Source organism: Euleptes europaea, chromosome 2 (genome assembly GCF_029931775.1).
Source record: "Euleptes europaea isolate rEulEur1 chromosome 2, rEulEur1.hap1, whole genome shotgun sequence".
Lineage (NCBI taxonomy): Eukaryota > Metazoa > Chordata > Lepidosauria > Squamata > Sphaerodactylidae > Euleptes > Euleptes europaea.
The window spans coordinates 108,823,392-108,841,317 of record NC_079313.1 but is presented as its reverse complement, the minus strand read 5'-3'; the positions used below and the strand labels follow the sequence as shown (position 1 = coordinate 108,841,317).

Here is a 17,926-nt window from a genome sequence, read left to right as displayed (position 1 = left end):
ACAGCATTTTATAATGCCTCAGTGCAGCCCTGTGTAGAACTGCTCCAGTCTAATCCCACTGAAACCAGTGGACTTACTTACCCTGGAGTACCTCTGCATAGGGCTGCGCTGTAAATCTTAGATGTTGTCAACAAGCTGAAGGTAAACATTTGGCACATACCGAATTTAATCAAGTTTGTTAGGGAAGAACCGATGAAATCAGGATAAAGAGTCTTCAAACTGCTGCTTTGTACAGGATTTCCCTCTCATACTGTTCAACAGCTACCCAGTTAGTGGCAAGGGGTGAAGTTAGCTGCCGTTCCCTGCCCCGCTCTCCTTCAATGGTGCTATTCACTTTTACTCAGTGCTAAGGCTGTCAGATTGCCTAGTTTGTTTTGTTCGGATGCCATATATCTTTTTTGCTTCATGCAAACCCCAAGAACCGAACTAGCAGAAATTAAATCCAGGAACCCTACTTTGTTCCTCTCGTTCTCCACAGTTAACATGGCAAATTTACAAGTATACAAACTGTGAGCACCAAAATATCTTTTTTTTCAGTAGCAGCAGTGAATCCAGAATTGCTAGGGCGGGTTATGTCTACAGTGTATTTAGTCCAATAGTCTTTCTTAGAAGGACCAACACCCAGTTCTTCAGCGAGTCCCCGGATATAGCGTCATCTGCCCCCAGATGAGTTCACAGTCAAAACCCTGATCATCAGGGAATGACTTTTGCCCAGAAATATCAGATGTTAGAGCACTTCCAAGGATTTGATGCCTTTTAAAATTGGGTAACTGGCTTTGCTGGTCGCCCGTACATAGATATCTTCCTCCTCCTCTAAACCCAGGCCCACTTTGTAGAGTGAAAATCTAGGCCATCAAGAGCCGAAGGTTTAAATCCAAGATAGGTTAAATCCAGAAGCAAGTCCAGTCTCAAACTCCTGCTCTGTGCCTTTAAAACAGCAGGAGAAGAACTTGGCTGGATCTGTGGCGTTAGGAAGGACACTGCTAGAGCTCCACTGCTAGGCATGGGAGGGCAGTATTCTGAAAGACCAGTCGGAAAGGGAGAGAGGGAGAAACAGACGGGATGGATTTGGGATGTAAACAAAGATGGACTCAAAGAGAGCAAGTTGGCAGGATTTTACAGCTGCAGCAAATCAGGAAGGCCGAGAGTTTTGGCAACTCCTGTAGAAGGAAGTCAAACACTGCTCATGGTGGATCACTTTAAGGTGTCATCAGCATTTTTGAACATGAGGATGGCGTTGTAGATTTTCAGTGCTGGGCCAAGCTTGACGCTCATGATCTTCACAATGTCGGCCTGAGTCAGCAGAAGGAATGCCTCTCCGTCGATCATCTATGGGAAACAGAGAACATAAGAGCGTAAGAAAGGCCATGCTGGATCAGACCAAGGTCCATCATCCAGCAGTCTGTTCACTCAGTGGCCAACCAGGTGCCTCTAGGAAACCCACAAACAAGACGACTGCCGCAGCATTATCCTGTCTGTGTTCCACAGTACCTAATATAATAGGCATGCTCCTCTGATCCTGGAGAGAATAGGAGAGAACATAGAGATGGCTCAAGATGTCACGGGGGGGTGGGAATCAAGGATTCACGGAGGGGAAATCAACTCCTCCTCCAGTTGGTCTTCCTTCCTGTGCTGTCTTCACTCTTGGAATCATAGAGTTGGAAGGGACCACCAGGGTCATCTAGTCCGACCTCCTGCACAATGCCAAGGAATTCACAACTACCTCCCCCACCCCCCCAGTGACCCCTACTCCATGGCCAGAAGATGGGGGAATCCCTCCACAATCCCTGGCCAATATGGGCTGGAGGAAAATTGCTTCCTGACCCCAAAGTGCCTATCAGCATTACCCTGGGCATATAAGAAAGGACCATGAGAGCCAAATACTAACACAACCATTCCTTCCCTCCCTCTCATGATCTGCCTAAGTTCACAGAATCAGCATTGTTGACAGATGGCCATCAAGCCTCTGCTTAAAAACCTCCAAAGGAGAGCCCACCACCTCCTGAGGAAGCCTGTTCCACTGAGGAACTGCTCTAACTGTCAGAAACTTCTTCCTGATGTTTACCCAGAAACTCTTTTGATTTAATTTCAACCCATTGGTTCTGGTCCGACCTTCTGGGGTAACAGAAAACAACTCCACCTCATCCTCTCTATATGACAGCCCTTCAAGTACTTGAAGATGGTTATCATATCACCTCTCAGTCATCTCCTCTCCAGGCTAAACATACCGAGCTCCTTCAACCTTTCCTCATAGGGCTTGGTCTCCAGACCCCTCACCATCTTTGTTGCCTTCCTCTGGACACGTTCCAGCTTGTCTACATCCTTCCTGAATAGTGGTGCCCAAAACTGAACACAGTACTCTACGTGAGGTCTAATCAGAGCAGAGTCAAGTGATACCATCACTTTGCTTGATCTAGACACTATGTTTCTGTTGATACAGCCCAAAATGGCATTTGCCTTTTTAGCTACTGCATCACACTGCTGACTCATGTTTAGTGTATGGTCTACTGACCCCTCGATCCTTTTTGCACACACTACTGCTAGAACTTTACATTTATCTCTGTTGAAATTCATTTTATTAGTTTTAGACCAGTTCTCCACCTTGTCAAGATCATCCTGTAACCTGACTCTGTCATCTACCCTATTTGCTGTGTGTGTGTGTGTGTGTAGTGCTGTCAAGTCGCAGCCGACTTATGGCGACCCCTTTTTGGGGTTTTCACGGCAAGAGACTAACAGAGGTGGTTTGCCAGTGCCTTCCTCTGCACAGCAACCCTGGTATTCCTTGGTGGTCTCCCATCCAAATACTAACCAGGGCTGACCCTGCTTAGCTTCTGAGAGCTGATGAGATCAGGCTAGCCTGGGGCCATCCAGGTCAGGGCACCCTATTTGCTACCCCTCCCAATTTAGTATCATCTGCAAATTTAATAAGCATCCCCTCTATTCCTTCATCCAAACCTTTTATAAAGTTGTTGAACATCACAGGTTGTAACATAAGCCCACCCCCCCACCTTCAGTATTATTGCCCAAAATGGAATCTGGGATAGATCTGAAAAAGGTGCCAGAACTATTGATGTCTGTCACTGGTCAAGATAATGTCCCAAGAGAATGGTGTATTAGCAAATCAGGCTTTGAGAATCAGTCTGACCAGTTCATACATAATCCCTCACAATGCTGTCATCCCACTCCAAGAGCCAATGGCAGTTCTACCTCATAGCACCAAGGACCATTTCCTTTACCTCATCCTTGAAGAGTTTTGCTTGGTCCTCACAACCCGTCAACGTCTGTACAAAGCTGAAGACCTTGTAAGAAAAGACATACAAGGAATTAAACACACACTTAGAGAAAACCAACCCTTCTCCTACTCATTACCTCAGCAAATGCAGATTCACAAATTCCACTTGCTAAATTAATATAAATACAGATCTTTCCCTAACTGATAGGCAAGAGGGAGGGTTGTGCAACCCCTTTCACAATTGTTGATTTCTTCTTGCAAAATCCTTTCATACCCAAGCCAATTTTTCCCTTCAGCCAGTCTCTTTTTTTGGCCGTCAAGTCACTGTTGACTTATGGCGACCCCATAGGGTTTTCAAGGCAAGAGACATTCTGAGGTGGTTTGCCATTACCTTCCTCTACATAACAACCCTAGTATTCATGATATTCAATAGTATTCAACCCTAGTAGACATGATAGCCATATTTAAATATTTGAAGGGATGTCATGTTGATGCGGGAACTAGCTTGTTCTCTGTTGCTCCAGAGACTAGGACATGGAGTAATGGATTTAAACTAATAGAAAAGCGAATCCACCTAAACATTAGGAAGAACTTTCTGATGGTGAGGGCTGTTCAACGGTGGAATGCGCTGCCTCGGAGGGTGGTGGAGTCCCCGTCTTTGGAGGTCTTTAAGCAGAGGCTGGAAGGCCATCTGTTGGGAGTGCTTTGATTGTGGGATCCAGCACGGCGGGGGAAGGGTTGGGGTCACTGGGGATGTGGGGGGGGGGAGGTGGTTGTTAATTTCCTGCATTGTGCAGGGGGTTGGACTAGATGACCCTGGTGATCCCTTCCAACTCTATGATTCTATTATTCTATTCCTTGGTGGTCTCCCATCCAAATACTAGCCAGGGCCAACCCTGCTTAGCTCCTGAGATCTGACGAGATCTGGTTAGCCTGGGGCTATCCAGGTCAGGGCTCAGCCAGTCTTACTATTGGTTTTGTAGTCTTAATAGAGAAAACAACTAAAACAGCGCGGAGGGTGCCTCTTACAGAGAAGGATCAGTGGGCGAGACAAGGATTAAACAACTCTTTCCTGTCTTCCCCCCCACAACATGTAGTTCTGCTCCTCATGGAGCATATTTTGAGGTGCCGGTGAGGAACTCAGAACCCCTTAGGGCTGGGGTCCCCAACACGTGGCCGGTGGGTGCTAGGGCATCCGCAGACACCTTTTCTGGTGCCCACAAAGCATTTTTCAGAAAGCAGATGGGGCTAGGAGCGGCTTTTGTGCAGCAGAGCTTTGGATTGGCCAGGAGTGTGCTGACTGGCTCTGCAGATGGGAAAAAACATTGTTTCAGCAGTGGCAGCCATAGTATATGGATCTTCACTTCTGAACGTAAGCTGCCCCAGGCCTTGGCCCGTTATCCTCCCTTCCCACCCCTTCGGCCTGAGGAGGGGGGGAGGTAGGAGACAGAAAAGCCCACCGCTGCACAATCCACCGGGCTTGCTCTGGGTGTGGGCACTCTACGATACAGCACCACCAGCCAGCCTGAACAGGAGAAGGAAAGAACAGCCTGCCACTTGGCTCTTGCCCCCAGCATTGCTGACGCAGCCCAGGACAAAAGCAAGCTGGCTAGCCTGAATGGGAAGGCAGAGAAAAATCCCTTCTTCCCACCCCAAAAGCCCTTCTTCCCCCTCCTGCCCCCCCCATGAATGACACTGCTGCAACCAAGGAGAACAAGATGGCCAGCACGTGCGGAAAAAGAGAAGCTATTCTAGCTGAAACCTGCTGTCTTTGTCTTTTCCCTGTGCTGCTGCTGCTGCAGCCACCTAGGGAACAAAGCAAGCTGGGTGGATGGAGTGCTGGTGCAAAGCCCCCCACCCTCCCAACCAGACAGCTGCTTTCCTTCCCAAGTAGCAGCACCCGGGACAAAACAAGGCTGGCTGGCTTGAAGCTGGGGAGGAGTAAAGTACTTCTCTCACCCCCACCCCTCCCAGCTCGCCAGCTACTTTCCATCCCAAGCAGGAGTGCCTGGGACGAAACCACTCTGGCTGGCTTGAAGGGGGGGAGGCGTAAAACCCTTCTCTCCCCCACCCCAAGCCACCTGGCTCCTTTCTGTCCCAAGCAGCAGTGCCCAGGACTAAAGCAGGCTGGCTTGAATCAGGGAAGGAGTAAAGCCCCTTCTCCCACACCACACCCAAGCCACCCGGCTATTTTCTGTTGCAAGCAGCAGTGCCTGGGATGAAAGCACAGTGTCTGGCTTGAATGGGGGTAGGGAGTAAAGCCCTTCTCTCCAGCGTCTGGGAGGAAAGCTGACTGGCTGTCTTGAATGTGGTGTGTGAGTGTGAAGTTCTTCTCCTCCCTCATCCTGAGCCCGACAAGAGGGTTGAAGGCTTTGTGGCTTTTTCTGTGAGAGGTATATGTGTATGTGTGTGTGTGTGTGGGGGGGGGGTTAAACCTCATACTGTTGACATCAGATTATAATGGAGGGAGAAAAGGGGGGAGTCTGGATGCATATACGAAAGCATACATGTCCAGTGCTTTATCTCCTTAGATTTGTGTTCAAATTAAGACTATTCTTATTTCACCCAACTTTGCTTATTGATGGGATTTGTGTAGTTAAAGACTATGTGGGTCTTTATTGTGGTGCTTTTATATTTTGTTCATGCTTTTATATTTTGTTCATGTTTATTTTAAACAATCTATTTTTGAGTTTTGGTAATACAATGTAAAATATGTTTTGGTAATTCTTCAAAAATCATTTATGTTCCTATCAAAATCTGACCAAAATTTCTCTCTTACTGTACACATCGCATATGCAATGAGCTCTGACCAGTCCTTCAGCACCAACTGTCATTGTTAAAAGAAATAGCACAGGCTGGAAATGTCTGGGCTCCTAAGAGAAGAACATCTAAAGCTAAGAAGAAGCCAAGAGAAGCAATTTTTTCCCTTTTGTATAAGCGTGTTAGATGCCTGCAAAATGAAGATAGACACAGCCAGATGCGGGTTTTTTTAGCTAGCTCATGTATATTTATTTTGTGTCTATGCAAGAAAATGTTTTAAGCAATATGTTAATTTTAAAAGGCATCCCGTTAAACAGAACGTCTGTCTGAAATGCTGAAGACCTATTTTCAGAGTTATACATAACCTCACTCTCCGACATGTTGTAGTTGGCTCTGCCTTCCATGGCAGCCATTTTGTGGTTGGCTCTGCCTCCTGTGGAAACCATTTTGTGGTTGCACCCACCATCCTCTGTCAGCATTTCAAATGTGCCCACCGGCTGAAAAAGGTTGGGAGCCCCTGCCTTAGGGTTACGTAGATATTTATAAAATGTACATACCACAGAAATACCCAAGCTAGCTTATGAAAATTACAGAACATTGGAACAGCCATTTCTAACCAGCAAAACACACTAAAGCCCATAGTGCTGGTACAACTAAAAAGAACCAACCTATTCAAGAAAAGGACTGGAGAGAAATAAGAATTGTTTAGCCCAGTCTGTAAAAGACACATGTGACGGCATTATGTAAGCCTCTGAGGAGAATCAATTCTATATGTGGGGTGCAACAACTGAAAAGGCCCTGTCTCCTTTTACTCTCCTAAATCCTGACATGTTGAGCTGGTCTTCTTATGGAAAACGTTGAAAGCTCAAATTACAAAGGGCTTGAAGGGAAGACAGCCCCCCTACCTTTTGTGAGTGCCCTCCCAGCTACTTTTTCTAATTGGGAGAAATTGTGCGTGTGGGGGTGGGTGGGTGGTGGCAGGAATACCACTCAGAAGCATGCCTGTGCTTTTACCAATCCATCCCCCCCTTTCACACCTTCTTACCTCATCAATGGTCCATTTGGCCACCGTAGATGCTGTGATTCCAGCCACTCCTGGCAGGAGTTTACAGTGCTGCTCCCAGCAGAGAGACAGGGAACGGTCTGGGTGCGCTGATAAGGCCGACATGAAAAGAGATTGGTGCATATTGTCTGAAGAAATGGCTGGCAACGACATTGAAAAGGATTATCGGACGAGTTGAAGTACAGACTGGTGACGGAACTACTGTAGACATTCGTATGTGCCCTCACATCTGTTTCAACCCCAAGTCTTCTCTCCTCTTACAGACATGATTGCTACAAGACCTGAAACAGGAACTGAAGGGGGCTGAACTAGATGTAATGATTCACTCCAAGGCATTAAAATAAGTCTAACACATATGAAACAGAGTTTGGGGAACAATTTTTTTAAAATAAAGATTTATTTCAATTAGTTAAGAGAAAAAGAAACATCAAAAATTAAAAACTTAATCCAATTTCTTCAAGAAAAAGAGAAGATAACTGATTTACACCTCATGTTATGTATCATACTGTATCAAGAGGTATTCAAGAGAAAATCAATCAATTGAATAGCGGGTAGCTGATAATTATATACAAACTTATTTTTTAATACCAGGTAAATTATTTTTTGAAATCTTTGTCAAGATCTATTATAGCAATGATCACTGTTTAACGGTTACTATTTCACCACCATTTTTAATAATTCTGAATATTTTTAACATTGTTATCGTTTATGATATTACACATATATTCCTTGTTATTTTTTTCTTTTTCTCAAAGAAAAAGAGTTTGGGGAACGACTGAAAGCACAGCATGGATGGACAGCAGGATAAAACTGAACCTTGACCCTCCCCTTCCCTTTTGACCTATAGAAGCTGGACCACAACTGTTCCTTTTGCACTCAGGCTTCGAAACTAGAAGTAAACACCGCCAGGTGTAAAAGCCAGCCCAGATGCAGCTGTTTTGATGGGAGAAGGGTAGGTGTAGGGATGGAGTTCAGCTCCCTTCTCTTGCAAAGGTCGCACTTATGTGCAACCACTATGTAAAAATCCATTATGTAAAGAAGAAGAGTTGGTTTTTATATGTCGATTTGCTCTACCTTTTAAGGAGAATCAAACCAGCTTACAATCACCTTCCCTTCCTCTTCCCACAACAGACACCTTGTGAGGTAGGTGGGGCTGAGTTTGAAGAGAACTGTTACTAGCCCAAGGTCACCCAGCTGGCTTCATGTATAGGAGTGTGGAAACCACCCTGGTTCACCAGATTAGTTTCCGCTGCTCATGTGGAGGAGTGGGGAATCAAACCCGGTTCTCCAGATTAAGAGTCTACTGCTCCTAACCACTATCCCACGCTGGCTCTCAGATGGTGAGATGCCAGGAAAGGACACTATTTACAGGAAGAGGGCTCATTTATGTAGGCTGTAGACATGTAAATGTTTAGAAAAAAAACAGTGCTTATCCTGCAAGAAGCCATTTGTGTCAATGTGGAGTTTCCCGACACAACTGGAGACAGTGGGTTGTGACTATATGGCGAAAGCTATCTGAAAGAACTGAAAGGGTGGTCCGGTAAATGTGGAGCAGCACTTCCACAGTACATTTTCAAGTGATCACCTCTGGAATTAGACAAATATATTAAGTGAGCCTTAATGAGTCTCCAAAGCAGCATCAAGAATCAACCTCAACCTTATTTATCAAAAAAAAAGAAAAAAAGAAAAGAAAGGAGTTTCAACCCATCCTATTAGAAAATAGCAAGATTAATAAAAGATTCAAGGGGGTAGTACAATGCGTTACACCGCTAATCACTATCTGTATAATTTGTTGCTTGTTTTTTTCTTTTTGTTTTATTCCCACCATTCCTTTTTTCCCTTCTGTACCCTTATTTACTGTTAAAAATCAATAAAAATATTTATCAAAAAAAAAAGAATCAACCTCAACCTTATGGACAAAAGATAAAATTCATGGCAAGTCAAACATTAAGAGAAAATTGGTATCAGATGTTTGATCGATGGTATATTACCCCAAAAGACATTGAGAAGTTGGACAAGAACTATAATGGGAAATGTTGGAAATGCAAAGAGGTGGATGGTACCCTCTATCATATGTGGTGGACATGCAAAAAGACGAAAAAAAGATTAGAAAGAAATACACGCTGAAATCCAGAAAATCTTAAAAAATAAATTTGCTATGGAAGCCAAGAGTATGCTATTGGGCATTCTGCCCACTGTTTAGATGTATGATAATGGCTGCCAGAGTTATATTTGCATCAAAATGGAAAGCAGAAGATTGTCCCTGGAGGGAGGATGGGGAAAGTAAGCTAGCCAAATATTCAGTAATGGCAAAACTAACAAACTATGTGAATAATAGATCAACCAAAGAATTTCAAGACAAATGGAAAACGTACTATTCATATTATTCTTTTAAAAAGGGAAGCAGAGGAGGATGGGGTTGAAATAACATTTGAGAACTACTAATCATACAATCATAGAGTTGGAAGGGGCCATACAGGCCATCTAGTCCAACCCCCTGCTCAATGCAGGATCAGGCTAGAGCATCCCTGACAAGTGCTTGTCCAGCCTCTGCTTAAAGGCTGCCAGTGAGGGGGAGCTCACCACCTCCCTAGGTAGCTGATTCCTCTGGCGAACAAAACTTACTAATAATCAATTTGTTATATTGTATTAAAAAGGTGACAAGAGGGGAGGGAGGGAACATTTAAATATATAATGGATGACAATAATATATGAACCTAATTTTCAGTTTCTGTTAAATAATTGTTGAAATGTATGTTTAGATTTATAATAATATTAATCACTTTAAGTTCTTTATTTTATCATCATTTATTCTATAGCATTGTACAACATTATTATTGTGGTTATCAAGTATTGTGTAATGTATTTTATGTATAATTTCCTTTTTCTTTTCATTTGTAAGAAAAGGGCCTATGTTTTTACTTTCTATTTTTCCTTTTCTTATAACTGATAAATATATTTTAAAAAAGGAAAAAATAAAGAATCATCATCAGCCAGCAGTCAAATAAAGCCTTCTTGGGGGTTTATCATGCTGTCAGCACTTGGCTCTGAGGAGGAAGCAGCCAAAGGGCGGAGGGAGAGATGGGTTTCATAGACAATTGGGTGCAGCATTTTAATAGAACAAGGTTTGAGAGGCAGCTCAGCGGCATCCATGCTTTCCTTGGAAACGTCTTAATCCTTCTTACATTACATTTTAAGAAGGTTTTAGTCACTATGGCGATACGGAGGATTACTCCCATGTTGCATAAATAGGAAACAGCCAGACCATATTACAACAAAGATACTGCTCAAAATGAAAATCACATGTGTCTCGGGTACATTATCGCTTAATTTTACACAGCAACTTTATGCTTGAAGTACCTTCTTAACAGCTTGTTCGTCTGCCTTTTAACACAGTTCTTGCAGAGGCAGCCCCCTTCTTGCTTACAGGCAAAGCAAAGACAAAGAAAACATGTGCTTACTTTGAAAGTCTTCCTGCTGGATTTTCCGGTATTTTGGAGGTCGCCCTCTAGAGAAACAAGAAAAGCTTTATTTCCAAACTATTGAGGGCTAAATTGGAAGGTGAGGAGCTATAGGAGACCCATTAGCTGAACCTCAGTTCATATGTCTGGATTCTTCCCGCCTTTTTTCTGAGGGGGCAAAAATCATGTGAACTGGGCCAACCCCACAGTCAAGCATTTGCATGGGGTGCCTAGTTCACATGAAATGCTACAGGTTTGTATCCAGCCAAGACGTCTGTCTTCAAAAGAGGGGATGGTGATTTCCGCTGATTTCCCCCTCCAATTTTGCCTCTATGCTGCCCTAAGGGTTTGCTGACCCCAACAAAGAAAATTTCAGGGAGCTCAGTGGGCTGCACCAGGAGGGAGAAACAGGAAAGCCCCGCTCTGTGAGGTCCATCCCTCAGGCAGATCTCATTAGAGACACATTATTGTTACAAGGGAGACAAGTGAATTCACATCTCTATCACATGAAAACAGTGTAGTTCCCTCTAAACCTATGAACGTGGGCAGGATTTCCCAACAAGAAGGTAGAGATGGTAGTTATAAACCGAATGAGAAAAACCAACCATTTTTTTTGCACTGGCTCTCAAACTATGGGACATTTGCTGTTTGGGAGGGGGATGGAACGACTCAAAGGAGAGGCAATGGCCCATGTAGGTAGAGGATTCTAAGGCACAATCCTGAAGGGGGGGGGGGCAAATCTCCTTAGGAACCAGTGTGACCCTGCACCAGCATGGGTGCCACTTTGTCATGAGACAAAGTGGCAAACACACTGGCGCGGGGGAAAACACACTGGTGTCCGGGAGCGACGAATCTCTGCCAGCCCCTGCCACCAGCGCAGCCAGTCCAGGAACTAAATTCTGGAAGAGATTGGCTGCACTGGCGTGGGGGAGGCATTCCCAGGGGCGGAGCTGCCTTTGGGCAGCTTTCTAACCCGTTTGCCCCAGGAAAGTCCCCTTGAGTGGCAGCAGGGCTGCGCCGCCTTTTTTGGTGGTGCATCCTCACTCTTTTCAACAGGGCATTTCCCCCTATTTTTCCTTTTAAAAAAAACACATTTTTCTCTCTCCACAGCAGCTGGGAAGCCTTAGAGGAGGCAGCTGCAGATCTACCCCTCCACTTTAGGAATGAGCTGCCCGACAATATCCTAAGAAACGTCTCCTTTCCTCAATAAACAGGAAGAGAGTCCTCTTTCTTACCAGCCAAAGAATATGGTTGAATTTCCTCTAGCAGGGGATCCTTACTGATTGACCTTGGAATTATGGAAATGTCTGATCCTCTGAGACAGGAAAAATGGTGCTTTGTTCTAGTTTTAGAAGGTAAGATGTCGTGTCCTCCTCCTTTTTATAATGCCAAGACTATAGCATAGCCCTGATCTCCACATCCTGGAGACAGTCTGCATGCTTATGCAAGGTTCTCTGCATACTTTGCTGTGTAACACTGATTGGCGCTGGGGGAAGGGGGGTGAGACGAAAGTAGATTCAGTTTGGAAGGGAGGGCAGAGTTCAAAAGCTTTGAGAACCGCTGCAATCGGGAAGGGGTGGATGCCTCCGTACAAGGTAGTAGCAGTTGATGGAGCTAGTTTAATGCATAGTTAAACTGTGGAACTCCCTGCCCCAGGATGTGGTGATGGCTACCAACTTGGAAGGCTTTAAGAGGGGAGTGGACATGTTCATGGAGGAGAGGGCTATTCATGGCTACTAGTAAAATGGATACTAGTCATGATGCAAGCCTATTCTCTTCAGGATGACAGGAGCATGCCTATTATATTAGGTGCTGTGGAATGCAGGCAGGATAACGCTGCTGCAGTTGTGTTGTTTGTGGGCTTCCTAGAGGCAACTGGTTGGCCACTGTGTGAACAGACTGCTGGACTTGATGGACTTTGGCCTGATCCAGCATGGCCTTTCTTATGTTCTCATGAGCTCTCTGGAGTGGGTCCCGACTAGAGGAAGTAAAAACGTCTGACTTTGAAAAATACAAGTTGCTCCTCTATCAAGGTGCACCAGCAGCTTACCTTCCATGGTGTCGAGATTTCTTCCGCTGAGAGAAGCCGATCAGGTTCCTCTTTCGAACCGAGTTCTCTGTATCCGAGAGATCAGTCTTCACTCTTCCCTGGTTCTTCTCAGCTAGGGGGCACCCTGAGATGCAGTAGTGAGCTGTGAAGCGGCCTGTCACATGACCTGAGCCGTCACAACCAGGTGTTGGGCACTTCCTAGAGAACAGAAAGGGTATCAGAGAAGATACACAGTTCTGTGTATGGTTGGCGAACTGTCCCACAAGCCAATTCGGCCTAAAGGCATACTCCCCTTGTGACCCATCAGGCAGCCAGCAAAAGGAGGAAGTTTATACTGAAGAAGAAGAGTTAGTTTTTATACCCTGCTTTTTCTCTACCTTTAAGCAGTCTCAAAGTGGGTTGCAATCACCTTCCCTTCCTCTCCCCACAACAGACACCTTGTGAGGTAGTAGAGGCTGAGAGAGTTCTGAGAGAACCGTGACTAGCCCAAGGTCACCCAGCTGGCTTCATGTGTAGGAGTGGGGAAACCAACCCGGTTCATCAGATTAGAGTCCGCTGCACATGTGCAGGAGTGAGGAATCAAACCCAGTTCTCCAGATTAGAGTCCGTCGCTCTTAACCACTACATCACCTACCAACATGGCTGGTGGGACATACATTGTATATATATTTGACAACACATATGCCAACCCCCCTGCATGGGCAGCACACTTTTTGATTCAGTTACAGCTCAGGGCAACTTAGAGTAATGCAAGCTATGGCAACAGAGTTCACAAGGCATTCCCCTGTGAATCTTATGGGGAAAGCTTACCTGTGAAAGCTGTATTTGGAACCCTTGGGGCTGGGGAGAGTCTTACACGCCAAGGTTGAGCAGCTCCCATTGGCAGAAGAGGCGGGTTCCTTTGGCCCTGCACAAAAGGGAAGACAAAAGTCTGGATGAGGGATTCTTATTAGCTGCCATAATACTGTTTTCAAGCAGGTTTCCCATATGAGTGTTCTGTAGCTATGCAAAGTAAATGCTTACTTCCAGTCTTATTTCCAAATCATTAAAATCGCTTTAAACAGGCTTTTTCTTCCTTTCCCCAATCCATCACATGCACATGTAATTTCTTGTCCATAACAGTGAACTAGGAAGCAGATAATTAACTGCTATGGGGGGAAATCTTGTTTGTTTGTTTTTTAAGCTGTTTGTTTTTGGGTTTTGAATGCTGGTTTGTCGCTAGTTATATTCAACAAAGGCCCACCCTCTGGCAAACAGAGGGCCCGTCAGCATGACACAAAATTTGCAGACTGCAGGGAGAAGCAAAAAGAAATATTGTATATTTTTTTGCTATAAAGTTATTGCTATATCCAACAATTATTGCACCATACACTCTTAATAATTTGAATGAAAAATTATAGGCATCGCCTAATTATTACTTAGAACTGTTGTGGCTATCCTTTCATAGGTGGCGGAATCGCATCTCACTCAGCGTTCGTACTTACTGAGAGGAGGCTGCAACGGATGTCCAGTTTTGGAGCACCATCCCGCAGGATGAATGTCTGGGTGGTCTGAATCAATCCAAAAATCGTAGATATGGCTCCAACCATCAAAATGGATCTATGGGCAGAAATCAAGTCAGTTGCTGTTAGATTTCAGGCTCCTGAGCATCAAAAAAACATGGAAGGCAGTGATAAGCAGGCTGTGGATCACAAATGCATTAAAGGCTGCTTTGCAAGGTAAACCGAAGGCTGAATTCCCTCTTTCCACTGCAGACAAAACACCTCTTTGGGGTAATATTCAAAGGGTGTTTGCCGGACTAAAGATACACAAGAGCCTCTCACTGGGAGTTTCAGCCGACTAACCACTCATTGAGGGGTATTTGCAGAGTGCCTTCAAACATGGAGGAGGGGCTGTGGTAGAGTATCTGCTTGGCATGCAGAAGGTCCCAGGTTCAATCCCCGGCATCTCCAGTTAAAGGGACCAGGCAAGAAGGTGATGTGAAAGACCCCTGCCTGAGACCCTGGAGAGCCACAGCCGGTCTGTATAGGCAATACTGACTTTGATGGACCAAGGATCTGATTCAGTGTAAGACAGCTTCATGTGTTCATGCAAATGCTTTTCAAATATGATAAAAAGGAATGGCTTTCATGGTGGAAATGTGGACACCCAGGTGGGTAGTCGTGTTGGCCTGCAGTAGAAAAACAAGATTAAAGTCCAGTAGCACCTTAAAGGCCAACAAGATTTCTAGAGTATAAGCTTTCGAGAGTCAAAGCTCCCTTCGTCAGATGCAAGTAGGAACAGTGATCCCTGAGCCCTTATCAGTCAGAAGGAGGGAGGGGTGCTGCAAAGAAGGGAGTCAGAATGCAAAGGTGCAATGCAAAATGTAATCAGCTTTATTAAAACAGGAGAGAAGTGCTTAGGGGCAAAAAATTAGCATCTGGAGACCCAGTTTTTGTTGTCAATGGGTCACAGAGATCTAAGACTATATTTAAAAGCAGGATTGAGGAACTTTCTAGATGCATGCAATTATGTTAAAAGAAGAAAATCTATGACCCCCCCCCGTCCTACCCCATTAGCACAAAGAGAAAATGTGGGTCGAGTTCAAGGTGTTATAATAGGAGGAGCAACGGCCCCTCAGGTGTCAATCCTGCCCTCTGTGGGTGTGCACTACTAAAAAGGTAGAATAACTAACAACACTCGCACCAGAGTCAACAAAATTCGGCAGCAAGAACAGCTCATTCCTGCCACCTAAATTTTACAAAAGAAAGACATCTGCATGCACTTGTTTTATTTGCATTATCTGTTCTGTTTTCACTAGCCATTGGGATCTATAGTCAGCTATGCAGGGCACTGAAAATATTACCCCTCCCACAAGTCAGGGATTTCAATAGGTATTGCCCGAACGCTTCAACGCATGTACTCTGAACCATAAACTTTAGAAACCATCTCTTTCCCAAAAGATGAAAACTGAGATTCTTAGTATGCTGAATTCTATACCCAGTGCCACATTTTTTTCTGGTGCTTCCGTACAATGCCAGAATACACATACCCTGAGATAGCAGTGAGCTGCAGGTGGGAAGCAAGCTTAATTGACCATTCCTCCCACTTTAGTTCTGTGGCAAGGAAGGGAAAAAATATCTCTTATTTCCTCCGGATGCTTTTATGAGAACACCATCACAAAACAAGAAAACAGAGACAGGAAGAGTGATCGCATGATCATCCATGAACACAGAGCCAGAAGAGGGCTCTACCTTTATCCTGTAGTCTTCGACATCTTCAACGCTGGCCACTCGAATCAAGGAAGGAGTCCTTCGGTCCACCGCCTCCAACTTCATGTTGACCAGGAAGCCATGGGGTTGCCTCTGGAATAGAGAAGAATGAAGAGTGGGGCAAAGGCCAATTGTATCAGCAATACCTTCTATCTGCCCAGCTCTGTCCAGATGAGGGGGTTTCAACATGAATCCATGTTTTGCTCCTTATTTGAGGATGGTGCCCAAAATGCTCTCCATCAGTAACCAATCTTAGCATGGGAGCTTGCAACGGCCACTCATTGGTGCAACAGAACGATTCCCAAGCTCCAGACATTCCAGTATATTTTCATGCTGCCCATTCTCTGCAGGGCAACACACAAGGTTCTCCCTTCCCCATTTTATCTCTGGAACAACCACCTGAGATAGGTTAGGCTGAGAGAGTGACTGACTCAAGACCATCCGGCAAGAGTCATGGCAAAGTGGGGATTTGAACCCAGATCTCCCAGAACCTGGTCCAGCATTCTAACCAATGTACAATACCATCCTGCATATTTCTAAAAAAAATTCCTTGGAGAATGGCTGATCTATGGGAGGGAGAGGGAATCATACTGCAGAAGTGAGAAAACGTACTAGTTAGACCTTTATCAAGATGGGATCCCACCCGCTCATGCCTGCCAAAAATATTTGCACATGAATAGTAGAGGCTACAAGAAAGAACAGCTGCTTACCACCTTAAAGGCCCAAGCCGGCACTGCAGAAGCACCTGTTTCTGCTAAGTATTTTTCCCAGCTGAAGTTCTCAGGGTCAGGGTAGTCTGGAAATGAAAGAGTCTGCCAAGTGACAAGCTTTTGCTAGAGAGGCTTAGAATCCTTCACTAGTTGGAAAAAGCTCTCAAGGACTCAGGAAAACATGCAACAAAGTGCAGCTCACTAGCCAATTCAAAATCGGTACTGTCTCTTTCCCCGCTCGTGCAAAAGAATATTTGACCGGCCAAATATGCTACAAGTTTCATAATCAGTATACAGGCGCATTCTTTGATTCCTAAGGTAAGTTGGAAACTGAACAAAACAAAAACTAAAAGGCATACTGGCACCCGCCCTTTCATCTCCCAGAAGTCCAAAGTTCCAGAGTATACTGAGCGGTCTTAGTTCCAACAAATCCTGCCCGGATGTATTTTTCCGCAAAGGCTCCTGGCTACTTCACTTATTAACTTTCTTTGACATAGAAATTATCTCTGAGTCCAAAAAGGTGTGCTTTTTGTAACATATGAATGACACCATGAGTTTTTAGTTAGTCGTGTCTATGCAGATTGTGAATTAACCTTCAGAATGGGAAAAAAGGACTAAGCAGTATAGTTCAATGGGTAGATCTTATGCCTGGAAACACCTGTGACAATGGATGGAAAAGGCAATGATTGCATATTCACCTTGAGGAGGTGTGAGAGGCTTTCCATGCTCCTGACACCAACCAACTGGGTGAATATAGGGACTGCTGGGGTCACACCTGCAATGCAAATAAATTGGTTATACAGCGAAAATCGCCACGAACTCCAGGAGCATCTGGAATTGAGGTACACATCTTAACAAAAAGAGGGAAGTAATCCAAAACACTGATAGAAGGGGAAATGAAAATCTTCAATAGCTTCCCTTCCCCAGATTCCTGAAACAAAGCCAGTAAGGAAAACTTCTTTTCTCCTGATTCAATTTGTTGTTTTGAGTAGCATTTGATATGTTGTATCCCAGTTCCTAGCTCCTTGTATGAGGCTGGGGACATGCTTGGTCTTTCTCTCTCTCTCTTTCTATGATTTACACAACTCAAAATATCACTTTCTGGCTCTATGATGATAGCAATAGTCATGCTGAAGTGCTGCCAAATTGCCAGCATCCCAAATTCAAAGTGTGGCCTTATGATGTCCTGGTGTGGGGTCTAATGATACTATATACTTTTGCAATGCAGCTTGCTTAATTCAAATCAAAGTCCAGCCACAATTTGAGCTGTGTGTTCTCCTGGGTGAGATGAATAATTTGGTGTTATCATAGTAGCAATTCAGAGCTGACAGGGCCAACAGAGCTGAAATAGCTTGACATCACAGAAGAGGAGGCCAAAGGTACCCAGCTTGTTCTCCTT

At 44.7% G+C, this 17,926-nt stretch overlaps 1 protein-coding gene across 2 annotated transcripts in view; it reads right to left on the bottom strand.

The window, feature by feature from the left end:
- Positions 1-1,160: 1,160 nt before the first annotated feature.
- The window catches only part of L3MBTL1 (L3MBTL histone methyl-lysine binding protein 1), a 35,819-nt gene continuing 19,053 nt past the window's right edge, over positions 1,161-17,926 (bottom strand). For both annotated transcript variants that reach the window (XM_056844306.1, XM_056844307.1), the window contains exons 12-21: positions 17,226-17,302; positions 16,528-16,613; positions 15,800-15,910; positions 14,051-14,165; positions 13,377-13,473; positions 12,567-12,764; positions 10,517-10,563; positions 7,038-7,195; positions 3,237-3,299; positions 1,161-1,329 (exon numbers count right to left, since the gene is read on the bottom strand). In XM_056844306.1, coding sequence (XP_056700284.1) covers positions 1,195-1,329; positions 3,237-3,299; positions 7,038-7,195; positions 10,517-10,563; positions 12,567-12,764; positions 13,377-13,473; positions 14,051-14,165; positions 15,800-15,910; positions 16,528-16,613; positions 17,226-17,302 — 1,087 coding nt within the window. In that variant the 3' untranslated portion in view covers positions 1,161-1,194. The remainder of the gene's footprint in view (positions 1,330-3,236; positions 3,300-7,037; positions 7,196-10,516; positions 10,564-12,566; positions 12,765-13,376; positions 13,474-14,050; positions 14,166-15,799; positions 15,911-16,527; positions 16,614-17,225; positions 17,303-17,926) is intronic.